At 42.6% G+C, this 12298-nt stretch overlaps 1 protein-coding gene across 4 annotated transcripts in view; it reads right to left on the minus strand.

Annotated features, from left to right (window-relative positions):
* The window catches only part of TPR (translocated promoter region, nuclear basket protein), a 33557-nt gene extending 21291 nt beyond the window's left edge, over positions 1–12266 (minus strand). For all 4 annotated transcript variants that reach the window (XM_030279471.4, XM_030279473.4, XM_030279472.4 and 1 more), the window contains exons 1-18: positions 12060–12266; positions 10061–10165; positions 9555–9628; positions 8476–8572; positions 8139–8242; positions 7366–7530; positions 7043–7135; positions 6842–6922; positions 5747–5834; positions 5124–5264; positions 4207–4298; positions 3354–3551; positions 2747–2854; positions 2056–2282; positions 907–1070; positions 688–827; positions 449–597; positions 28–190 (exon numbers count right to left, since the gene is read on the minus strand). In XM_030279471.4, the coding sequence (XP_030135331.4) occupies positions 28–190; positions 449–597; positions 688–827; positions 907–1070; positions 2056–2282; positions 2747–2854; positions 3354–3551; positions 4207–4298; positions 5124–5264; positions 5747–5834; positions 6842–6922; positions 7043–7135; positions 7366–7530; positions 8139–8242; positions 8476–8572; positions 9555–9628; positions 10061–10165; positions 12060–12210 (2340 nt within the window). In that variant the 5' untranslated portion in view covers positions 12211–12266. The remainder of the gene's footprint in view (positions 1–27; positions 191–448; positions 598–687; positions 828–906; positions 1071–2055; positions 2283–2746; positions 2855–3353; positions 3552–4206; positions 4299–5123; positions 5265–5746; positions 5835–6841; positions 6923–7042; positions 7136–7365; positions 7531–8138; positions 8243–8475; positions 8573–9554; positions 9629–10060; positions 10166–12059) is intronic.
* Positions 12267–12298: the final 32 nt, after the last annotated feature.

Genomic DNA, 12298 nt, shown 5'->3' on the forward strand with positions numbered 1-12298 from the left:
CCTGCAGTGCCACACACTGTTACTGACCTCTGCCACTGCCAGTTTTTCATTAGCTCCCCTCAGGTCCTGAGTCATGGTGTTAATGATCTGCTCCTGCTTCTGAGTGGTTGCTGTGAGCTTCTGGGTTCTCTCGTGCAGGGAGGTGATTTCCCGGCGATAACCTTCCACGTTATCCTGCAGCATCTCGTACCTTCCAGGGAACACAGCAAAGTCTGCCACAGGGCACTGAACAGCTCAACAGGGGCATGCACACAGCTGTATGGTTTGTGGTTTTATGCTTCAGTTTGCACATATGTGCCTCACTCAACTACAGCTTCTGCTCTTGATCCCGCCTGCACTATTTCCTTTATGTTCTTACACAGAATAGACAGTATCAATGTTTAAGTGTGCAAACAATATCAGGCAAATAGAGAACGTGTAAGGCAATGATATTATGTAGCTGAATTACCGTTTGGAGGCAAATTCCAGCTGTGTGGATATCTTAGCATTTTGTGACCTCAAGTCTGTGACCTGCTCCTGAAGCTTTTCATTCTGTTCATTCAGAAGCTTGTCATTCTCCGCCTTTTCTTTTTTATAGTTCTCAAAAACTTCCTGCAACTGCAGAAAAGAACAGACATAAAAGTGCTTACCAAAAGCAAGTAAAAAGAAATAGGGACAGCTTTGTGCAGTGTCTGCTGAAAACTCTACCTGCTTAAGAGCAGCCTTGGCTTCCACAGTCTCCACGGACTCACTCATGGACACTGGAGCAGGAGTTGCCATGGACTGAGGTAAACTTGGGCGCTTTGGAGTAGATGTAAGACAGAGCTCCTCTGGTAACACACCTGAAGCTACAGGAAGGTAAAGGGGGTTTTAAAGCAACACTTCTGCTTGTCACAGCAGATCACACAGCCCCTGCAGCCCGGGTACCTTGCAGAGGAATGATGGCCCCCGTGGTCTGGGTGAGCAGGATGCGGAACATGTCCCGCTGGCGGATGATGGACTCCACGAGCTGCAGCTGGTGCTGCCGCGACTCCCGCAGCTGCTGCAGCTCGCTGACCGCCTCATCCAGCTGGCTCTGCAGCTCAGAGATCCTGAAACAACAACAGCAGCCTTCAACATCACACAGGCACGTCCACGTGCTCTGGGCCCCCTCCTTCTACAAGGATGGTGAGGAGCTGGAGCATGTCCAGGGAAGGGAATGGAGATGGGAAAGGGGCTCAGCCTGGAGAAAAGGAGGCTCAGGGGGGACCTTGTGGCTCTGCACAACTCCTGACAGGAGGGAGCAGCTGGAGGGGATCAGGCTCTGCACCCAGGGAACAGGGACAGGACAAGAGGAAATGGACTCAAGCTGTGCCAGGGGAGGTTCCAGTTGGACATCAAGAATAATTTTTTTCACAGAAGACATTTTTAAGCACTGGAAGAGGCTACCCAGGGAGATGATGGAGTCCCCATCCCTGGAGGTGTCCAAGAACTCAGTGCTCTAGGCTGGTGACATCTGGGGCATAGAGCTTGGACTTGAACATGGACATCTTTCCCAAACTTAATGATTCTGGGAACCTATGACAGAATCCTGCAAAGTTCCAGGAGACAGGCCTTTGGGCTGCCATTTGCAGATGAAAAAGAAAGCAGGCCTCTTTCCTGAACAGCAGAATTCTATTCATGTGAATAACTTTTAAAATGTCAGTAGCATGAGCAGAGAGTCAGGCTAGGAACCTTTCACAGCATTCACACCTGTGGCCTTTACAGTAGTGATTTAGTTATGCGCACATGCAGTTTTTTGTTCAGCTAACAGGAATAAAAATGTATCTTTTTGAAAACAGCTCTGTTGTGTGAAATCAGTCACTAGAAGGCTGACAATTATTTTTACCTCAGATTTTGATGACAGGACCTATTATAAGATATAAAGCTATAAAACCATTTTAATAGAAGCCTGAAGGTCCTGTATCTTAACAAGAACCTGCTTTTATGAGTACATAGCTGCTGCATACAATTAATAACAATCAGAAGTAAAAAATGCTTGAATTAATCCCTGTTACTACTTAGTGCAAAGTTAATGAAAAGGAAAAGGTGACCTACTTAGATGATGTTGTTTCTTGCTCCTCTTTTTCTCTTGCCTCCCCCAGCTCCCGAAGAGCCACCAGGAGACGCTGATTCTGCTGCTGAAGCTCTTGGATATTTCTGTAGGAGACCAGGTGTTGAGTGATCACTTCAGAAGAGCTGCTGATGTCAGCAGAGCTCACGGCTTCATCACGGATCACGTGGTTGCCTCTGGCTTCTTCCAGTTCCATTAACAGCACACAGATCTGAAAGAGAGCAGTCCTCATGTAAGGCCGGCACAGACCCTAAAGTTTGCTCTGAAAAACAATATATTGGGAATAAAGGACTTGGAAATTAAGGGGTTTTCCCTACAATGTGCAATTATAATCAATAAATCCTTGTAAAATAATTATATGACAGCAAAAATAGCTTGACAAAAGGCAACAAATCAAAAGTACATAAACTGTTCGGTTCTGTGAAGAGATCACAAGACAGTACAATCTAACAAAGAAATGATACAGGTGAGATTTTCATGTCAGATGCTTAACAATATTATTCTAAAGCAGCGCCACTTCTATCCAGCTCAACTTATTCCTGTTTTGAAAGCAGGAGAAGCTTTAATGTCACCAACATAGGACAGCCAAAGTTTCCATGGCTGTGGCTGAATGCAACTTCCAAGTAAACATCTGAAATGCAGCAGTACATTTAACCACAGCAACATTTCCTCTACCTGCTGGGAGAGATCCTTCACTCGCACCTCCAGTCTCTGGCTCTCCCTCTCAAAGAAGGAGGCGTGTTTGTTGGCTTGGTCGGCGCTGTCCTGCAGGCGATGGATCTCCTGCAAGCACACCAACAGGAGTAATTGTCACACCTCAGCAGGACACATTCCCTTCCAGAGAGATAACAGCACGTGCAGACATGCCTGGAGAAACAAACTTCTCCTTAAAGTTACACTCCCAAGGTTAAACTCCAGGTGTTCTGGAATCAAAAGCCACATTCTTTTGTAATACACTGGTGCACACTTTAAAACCAGTGGGAAGTGAGCACTGAAGTCCAATTTAATGCCAAATTAACATTAAACTCTGTTTAAAGTGAACCTGCTTTCTCAGAAAATCAGACTAAATCACCACTACAAAAAACAACAAAATACGTTGGTTCTGCAAAATGCTTTGTACAATTCCAGAAATTGCAAGCCAGGAAGACCAATACATCTTTTCCTATAATAAAACTTGACTGAGAGAGCCATTTCATACACTTACAACAGCAATTAGGTTTAAAGATTTTAAAATTAATTTGCTTTCCAAAATATTATACATGCTTTTTTATTTTATACCAACCTTCATAGCTTGTTCAAGCTTTGCAGACAGACTTGCAACAGCTTTTTGGGAACGCTCAAATTCTTCACGCTGGCGTTTTAAGATTGGGGCTTTGGCTTCTACTTCCTGCACTATTTCATCCAAATATTTATTGATTCTCCTATTCTCCAGCTTCTCCATATGCAATTGATCCTGAGTTTCTACGTAGGCATTGTACAGCTGCAACAAAAACGTTTTGTTTTTGTTTTGATACGCCTGTAGGCACTGCAATTTTATACATCTGAACTAGCTAATTGAAGAACAAGCTGGACTTTTAAAATATGTTTCTAGGACTCATATCAATTAGCAAAGAAGTTACACATAATTATTTTAAAATTGCAAACTTTATAGTGCAACTGTCTGCAATAGAAGAATTCTATGTAAAAGGTATAAATTTTAATCAAATCTAAGACAACAGAAATATCAAAACCAGTAATACACGCAAAAAGGAATCAGTAACAAACAGTAACAACACAAATTGCATAAACAGAAGTGTAAAACTCCCTAGAACCTGCATAACCTATTAATTTTTTGCAAGTATAGGCCAAAAGCACAGCAGTATAGATTAAAAGATTCTGTAAGTATGCAAAAAAGGCTGGTCCTGCCAAAAATGCATATAGAAAGTAAGTTTACAATAACAAAACCCACCTATTTCTGAATTTGATTTACTAAAGAAAAACTCTAAGGCATGTTGAAAAAAATCCCAGTAACTTAGCAAGAGACATCAGACATGACCCCAAACCCAAAGAGTGCCCCAAGCCTGAACCTTTCTGTTCTTACAGTGGCACTGATGGCATCCAAGGGCTTTGCTGCTGAAGAGGTTCTGCTCACTCACCTCAGTTAACTTCATGCCAGGCTTGACCACTTTGGCCACTGCTGCAGCAGTGGGAGACATGGCTGCCAGCTCCTCCTCGGACAGGATGGCTCCTGGAGACACAACCCCACAATTACCATCCAAAAGCTGCAATAATCCCCACCAGAAATAGTCTTAAATATCATATCTGACTAGCTTTATTTGAATTACTGAAAAGCTGTTGATACTAGGACTCCTAAAAGTTAAATTTAGAACATGAGCAGTTGAAATAGCTGGAGCAAGGCTTAACCTCAGTTTTTTTATCACAGTCAGAGGTTTGGAGTAGCAGAGCACTGGTTTATTTTCATTAAATTAACACAGGGATAGAGCAAATGTACTCCATGCCTCTGCTCCTTCCTGCTCTCTATGCTTTAGAAACTATGGATATGTAGTAAACAACAAAAAGGACAGAGCCAAAACAGTGAATATAATGAGCAAAATTTAATATTAAACAGAAATTTAAGGACTAGAGGTTTATTCACTGCTGCCTTTTTTTTTTTTTAAGAGGAAAATAAGACTAGTTTACTATCTCCATTTCCCTCTCCAGAAAATCACTAAAAGCACACTGATTCAGCCCTGAAGTTTCCTCTCCATTTTCTTTGAAAAGATAACATTAACAAAAGAACTTCAAAAAACTATGACAGAAATGCCCTTTCTGCTGAGGGGAGCATATTTATATACATATATATATATATATATATATATATATATATATATATATATATATATGCATAAGGATATGCGTATATATATGAAACAGCTTCTAAAATGAACTATAAGAAACGACCAAAGATGACATTAGATTAATGCAGCTGGTTCTTAGAGAAATTCAGCACAATATCCTTGAAAGATCATAAAAGCCCAAGAGTTTCTGTATTTCAGGTGCCAGCTTATCCCACCTTTACGCTTTGTAGCTGACAGTAAATCATTGGCATTCTCCAGCTCCTTCTCCAGCTTACTGATCTTCTCTCTCAGCTCCTTTTCCATGGTGGCTTTTGACTCCTCCACCTCAGCCAAATGCTCCTGGGCTGCTTTGTTAGCTAAAATTCAATCAGACAAGAACATTATGGGTTGTGATTGATTTTTATTTTAAAAGTATCAGAATTTAGCTGTGTACTTTAAATTTTACTTCATATGATCTGCAGAAGTTTATGCTGATAAAATTCAGCAGTGTGAGAAAAGCATGAACCTCTGCTTACCACCTTTGCTTAGAGAAGGGCAAAAATATCAACTGTCCTTAGCAATGAAAGGGACCTTACACCATAAAGCTAAAGTGAAGACATATCTTGCAAAATTAGACCCTTTCATCAATATCCATAGCAAAATTCCATGTGTATTTGAAAATAGTTCCCCAACCATCAGTAAATTCAACTAGTTAGGTACAGTTTTTGTTACAAAGGGACTGATATTTCCATCACCCCAAAAGCCCAGTGAAATTCCTTTCAGGAACACAAACTCCCATTTTTCAGAGCATCATGGTACTCAACGGAGCACAGGTGCTCTCCTCCCTTTGCCAGCTTACCTTCACCTGCTTCCTTCAGGAGCTTGTGCAGCTCTTCCACTGCTCCTGTCAGCTCATTGCTCTTTGCCTCTGAGTCATCAGCAGCACTCTGAAGAAAGCATTTTAGCTCGCATTTAGTACACAGCAACAGCACACCCTTACATTTACAAGAAAGCTTAAACTGACCACAAACTATGAACACAGTTTTCTGCAGAAAATGCTGAAAGATTCACCTAAGCTGGTCAATCCTTTCCATGTGGATTGTCTCACTTAGATGCAAACTGCCTGAGAGTAAGAAGCACCACTGATCGGATGTGGCAGTTCCCAATACAATGCATGGCCTTTAGCTGTTTACAGCTACTGCTGGCTCTTTCCTTCTTCTGACTAAAGAAAACTGGAAATTTTCAATACACTATTTCAAACAGTCTGAAAAATATGGTATTTTTAGTGACTCATATTATATAAGTTTATGTTTCTTTGCTTCCACCTTGAGATCTTCCAAGTGCAAAGCTGTGCAATGTTTATTTGGGTATCTGTGCAAGAAAGCTCACAAAGCAGAGCTCAGTAGCCTGTGCATTAAAACATGCAAACCAGAGCAAGCAGTTGTACATTTCAGCTGATTTAGTCAGAAGGTTACAGAGTATTTTTCACTCTTTGAGCAAACAGAACAAATATTACTTGTTTAGATGGTGTGTCTTTGACACAGTATAGGACATTCAGCTGGGTCCTAAGCAAATCACCAACACTTGCAGTGTTCAGAAATCAACTTTTAACTCAGAAAAATCTCTTCCACAGCCATACTTTCCACATATACTTTTACCTTCCAATAGATCCTAAGACATAACCACAGTTTTACAACATGAATCCACAAAATAGTCGGTGTACAATTACAATTTCAATCCCAGTTTTGTTATTCTCCAAGATAATCCAAACAATGTAAGAGTCTAAATGCTGACTAAGCAGCAGAGAAAACAATGTTTTGCATGTTTCACAAAGTCCTGCAATGGAAGTTAGCCTTTCCACATCCAAATTTTGTGGGGGAAAAAACCTCCAAATTGGCTTGCGTTACATAAGATTTGGACCCTACTGCAGTTATAACAGAATTAACAAACTCACCTTATACAAGTTGGATAATTTAATGTGGGCATTCAGTTCATTGTGGAATCGCTCCTCCATGCTTGTCTGCTGCTCTTTTGCCTGGCAAATGAAAGAGGAGACAGGGTAGGGGAACATTCCATTATTTCTATTTCACTCATTTTATTGTTTGATTAATAGGAGCAACTGCAATGCCATTTAACATATTTCAAGCTGTCTCACCTCCTTCAGTTTATTCAAAAGTTCTTCAACATGCTTCTGGAGGTTTTCATTTGACTGTTTCAAGCTGTTCACCTGTTCCTCCATTCTGGAAACCTATTCAGAGAAGAAATAAGGACACTATATAAGATTTTTATTTCCCAGTCCAGTTTATTTTGGAAAACACTTGTCTCATTGTTTTTAACTTAAAAATAAAAACAAACCCAAAAGTTGCTGAAAGAGCATAAATGGTCACTCAAATACAGTCAATAAAGTATTGGCCTTGTTTAACACAGTTAACCAGGTGGTATAATTTCTAAGAAATGACAACTCAGTAATTACATTACCTCCTCCTTTTTGTTCTCCAGACTGCATTTGAGCTCCAGGATTTCATTGCCTTTCTCCCTGGCAGTATGGAGCAGTTCATCTGTTTTGGCTTTCAGCTCAGCATTCAGCCATGTGTTCTGGTTCTGCAGCAGCTCCTTCTCTTGCTCCAGCCTTTTCTCCCGGTACTGAAAAGAGAATTGCACGGTGGGATTGCTGTGGTTCCACAGAAAATAAAGCAGCCAATTAAACCACTCTGATTAAACAAGGAGTAGCAAAATGTACTATAAATTGGTAAATACAGGCAGTGCTCATTATTACACTGGTAGTAACTTACAACTATCAAGCAATGAGAAATTCCTGCCACTTGAGTTAGTTTCCTCCAAGTTTACATTAGTTGGGAACATGAATAAGATTATTAGCCTTTTACAGGAAATTAATTATGATATTGAGGTTTTTGTCCTTTCCTCCTCTCTTTATGGAGTTTTTTCTGCCCACAGAGTAATTAGGTTCACAGCTAATTAATTTTCTCCTTTCTACCTCCCTTCATGGAGCTAAAGTCTTTCTTAGCAGTCCTTCCTTCCACTGCCACCAAGAAGGCATGTTTGCCCAGCCTGATACCCCTTATCTTCCAGGAATACAGATCTCACATCTAGTCACAGCCACCAATTTTATAATAAAAGAATTTGCTATAAATAACAGGCACTCACTTGACCTACTTTCCAAAGAATCATAACAAAATGGTGATATCCCTCACAATGCAGAACACACACTGTGCTTATAAAGCCCTACTCACCTTCATGGAAACATCTGATGTTTGAAGCTCATCTAACTTCAGCTGAAGTTTTGCCTTTTCTGTGTTTGCCTCTGTGAGCTTTTCATTTAAGCGTTTAACATCCTCTGGAGGGATAAATCAGTGTTAGAAAATCAGTGTTAGCTGCTGTGTAACAGCTTTAATTACTAAATTGTAAAGAATGACAACAGGCAAGATGCTTTGTATGTAATTGTATGTTGGGCACTACGATACTGTATAAGGCACAATTTTAAATTGAGGAAAACAGGCACCAAACTGGTGTCTTTCTGCAATGACTGTGTTATTTCCTGGTATTTATTGACTGCGTTCCTGGCTGTACCATTTAAATGTTCAACTTCCTGGGATCGCCTTTCAGTTGTTCGGACCAAGTCTCTCTTCTCAGCTTCCAGTTCTTCCTTCTCTCGACTTAACTGGCTCTGAAAAAGATTGCAGAAGGGCAATAAAGAAATGTGATCAGCTGCCTGGAACAGTTTACAGCCACTGCTTACACTCAGAACCACACAGCAGCGAGCTAAACCTCAGTGTGCTACCCCAGGCAACTGAATGAACACTGGCATAAGAGGCTTAGAGTGGGCAGAGAAATCGTAATGGAGCTGTTCAAAACTGCATTTCAATTTAATATTCTTTGAAAGACAGCTGTAATAGTCAAGAATTTACTGAAACAGCTTTGTTTGGTTAAATAAAAGGGCTAACAGAGTAAACAAGGAATGACAATGCAATTTACACGCACCAATATAAACAATGCACTAATATAAACAACCAAACAATGCAATTTACACCCACCAATATAAAAATCAAAACAAAGTCAACAATCTTGACTTATTTACAGGCTACACTCTCTGTGCCCTCAAGGTATCACTACAAAGCACCTCAGTCAGGCCCAGTAAGCTCCTCTGGGGAAACAATGAGATCCATCTTCTCATTGTGGAAAAATCAATATAATAAACTTGTTTTAGCTCCCTGCTTCAAAATTACTGTTCTGCTGGATCAGTCAGCTCAAGTGACTCATCCTGCAACCCAGTGACTTTTGGGCATAACACAAGAAAAATTGTGCCAGAATGTGGGAAAAGAAGGGGGAAAACAGAACCCTTGTTTATACCTTTGTCCAAATTTTGGGGGTTTGGTATAAAGTCACTTCACAACAGGTTTCAGCCAGAATGGAATAATCCATCCACACTGAAACAAAAGCACCTGCTCACCTGTCATTCAGTTTGCTAAAACACCACCTTTTACTTTAAAAGTTCCTACAATTTTCCTGCACACATGGACATGTACACATGCCCATGAGCTCATACTGGTGCTGATCCTGATCCTCTCCATTGGGAACTGAGTGCATTGTGTGCTGCAAAGGGCCAGGGAGGCACAGGATGTCAGCTGCTGGCCCCGGCCCAGCAGTACCTGCACGGCCGCGTTCCGGTCCTGGGCAGCCTCCAGCTCCTTGTTCTTCTCGTTGAGCACCTTCAGCTGCTCATCTGGGGGGAAGGAACAGCAGTGAGGGATCTCCACCAGAACCTGACAGAACTCGCCCTCCAAGGGCAACAGAGCCACAATTTCTCTGACAAACATTGTTACCAAAAGAGAGAGAAGAACACCAGACCTCCCCTTGGATGGACATGGGGTACTGAGGCAGACCAAGGCAATGCTCAGAGCAGAAGCACCTTTTGTGAGGATCAATACATGGCCCACTGCACCGTTACTACCCAGCAAGGGGCTTTTTTCCCATAAGAACAAAAGATTCCATTAAAAAATGCTGACTTGAATACACTACCAAATCACATCCCTACAAATGCAGCTGATGGAAGATTTTTCAGCTCCTGTGTAAAATCTGAAGCAGTTCCCACAACACTGGGCTGGAGGGTGAATATCCTGCTCAACACTTAAGGATGTTACACAGTTACACTTACGAAGCTTTTTAAGCTCTTCCCGCAGCGTTTGACATTCCTGGGTCTCATTTACAAGTCGTTCCTGGCTCTGAGCCAGTCGCTTTTCCACTTCAAAGTACTGTTGTTCTGCAAAATAACAAAGTCATCTCAGTCTCATATAATAAACATTTTTTTCTTTCTCACCTTTACCAAGGAGCATTCTAAAGAGAATATATAAAAATACTAAGATGATAAGATAATTTAAAGGAAGGAAAAAAAACCCACAGCATTTTTGAAGGCAAAAACCTGCATTTCCACATTGAATGATTGCTGTTTAAAACACTTTGCTAGCATGACAAGTGGTATGTTTCCAGAAACTGTGATATGTTTCAGCCTGGTCAAGTGGAAAGCGGCCCTGCTGATGGCAGGGGTTGGAATGAGATGAGCTTTAAGGTCCCTTCCAACCCAAATCATTCCATGATTCTGTGAAATTGTCCATCAAATAAGAGCCTAGTTAATCTGAATAGTTCCTTAACATTTTTGATGTAACCAGAGATGTTGTATCAGCCCAATTATGCAGTGTGGGCTCATCAGCTTAAAACTTCTTTTGTTTCTGGAGTATTTCTATACATATACAATAAAATCCACATAACCCCAGGTATCAAGGGATTTGATCTGGGGAAACTTTTAACGAAAACTTCTTAAAATTAACTCCTGGGCTCTATTCCCTTAGCAGTGAAAAAAAAGAATTAGATGTGAAATTTTGTGATCTAAACCAGTAACTGTGTCATGGAGCTTCAGTGTAAACTACTCAGTAAAAGCAGAATTAATCCCACTCTTGGGCAGGATGGGCTTCTGAGTAAGCACTGAGAGATGTCTGTTTATCTTCTTCCGCTCATACATTACAATTTCAAATAATGCTGCTCCTCCTGCCACGCACGAGGAGAACGGATCTGGAAGAGAGTAACTTGCTAAAATCTGTGGGTTACCTTAATTTACACCACACTTTAGTAATACATTTACCAAGATTTCTACCATGAGAAAGACTGAAGAACTGAAAGGTAGAAGTAAAGTTTACATCAGAAGTATGTCACATCCTCTACAAATTAACTCATATTCACAACCTCACACTCTTGTCTCCTGCTCTCTGCTGGTATTCCTGTTGTGATCAACTCATCTCCAAGTCAACATAAAAATATTGATTCCATCAGGGTAATTTTAGGGAATGGAATTGAACAGTGAAGTATAAACATAAGCCTGTTTGAGAGCTGTGTGAACAAAGTTGTATTTCTCCTCCACAACAAGGACCAAAGCAGACTGAAGCACAGAACTATTTGGGTTGGAAGAGCCATCTAAGATCAGAGCCCAAGCATGGCCCAGCACTGCCAAGGCAACCACTGACCCATGTCTCCAAATGCTACATCCACACGGCATTAAAATCCCTACAGGGATGGGGATTCCCCCACTGCCCTGGGCAGCTCTACCAGGGCTTGGCAGCCCTTTCAGTAAAGGATTTTTTCCCAATTTCGAACGTGAACCTGCCTTGGCACAGCTTGAGGCCGTTCCCTCTCCTCCTGTCCCTGTTCCTGGGAGCAGAGCCCAACCCCCCGGGTGTCCCCTCCTGTCAGGAGCTGTGCAGAGCCACAAGGTCCCCCCTGAGCCTCCTTTTCTCCAGGCTGAGCCCCTTCCCAGCTGCCTCAGCCACTGCTCATCAGACCTGTGAGTATCAATGGAGCTGTTCTTTAAGCCCACTTCAAACGCAGTTTCATCCCTGAACAATTTTAACCCTGCTGATCCTCTTAGCAAGGGGAAAAGAAAAAAACAGACATCAACAAGAGAAAAAAAAAAGGAAAAAAGATACTCCAGGAGCCAAAAGCGAGACAAACACCGATCAGGTCCCACTGCAGACCCGTTCCCACCCCTCTCCCGGCCTCACAGCCTTCAGGGCACCCCCGAGAGCCTCTGGAGGAGAGCACCGCGCTCCGCGCTGCGCCCGCGCTGCCGCCCCGAGCCGCTCCGCGGGCCCGCCGCCCGCGCTCACCGCTGTCCACCTTGAAGCGCTCATGACGGGCCCGCAGCCCATCGATCTCGCCCTGCTGGTCGCCCAGGAAGCGCTCCAGCTTGCCCTGCACGGCGCGGGGCAGCTTGGCGAGCTCGGCCCGCTCCAGGAGCTGCTGCAGCACGGCCGCCATGGCTCCGGCACGGCGCCGCCCGCCGCCCGCCGCGCTTCCGCTTCCGCCGCCCGCCCGCCATCACGGGTGTGGCGGCAGCGCCCCTCAC

Source organism: Taeniopygia guttata, chromosome 8 (genome assembly GCF_048771995.1).
Source record: "Taeniopygia guttata chromosome 8, bTaeGut7.mat, whole genome shotgun sequence".
NCBI lineage: Eukaryota > Metazoa > Chordata > Aves > Passeriformes > Estrildidae > Taeniopygia > Taeniopygia guttata.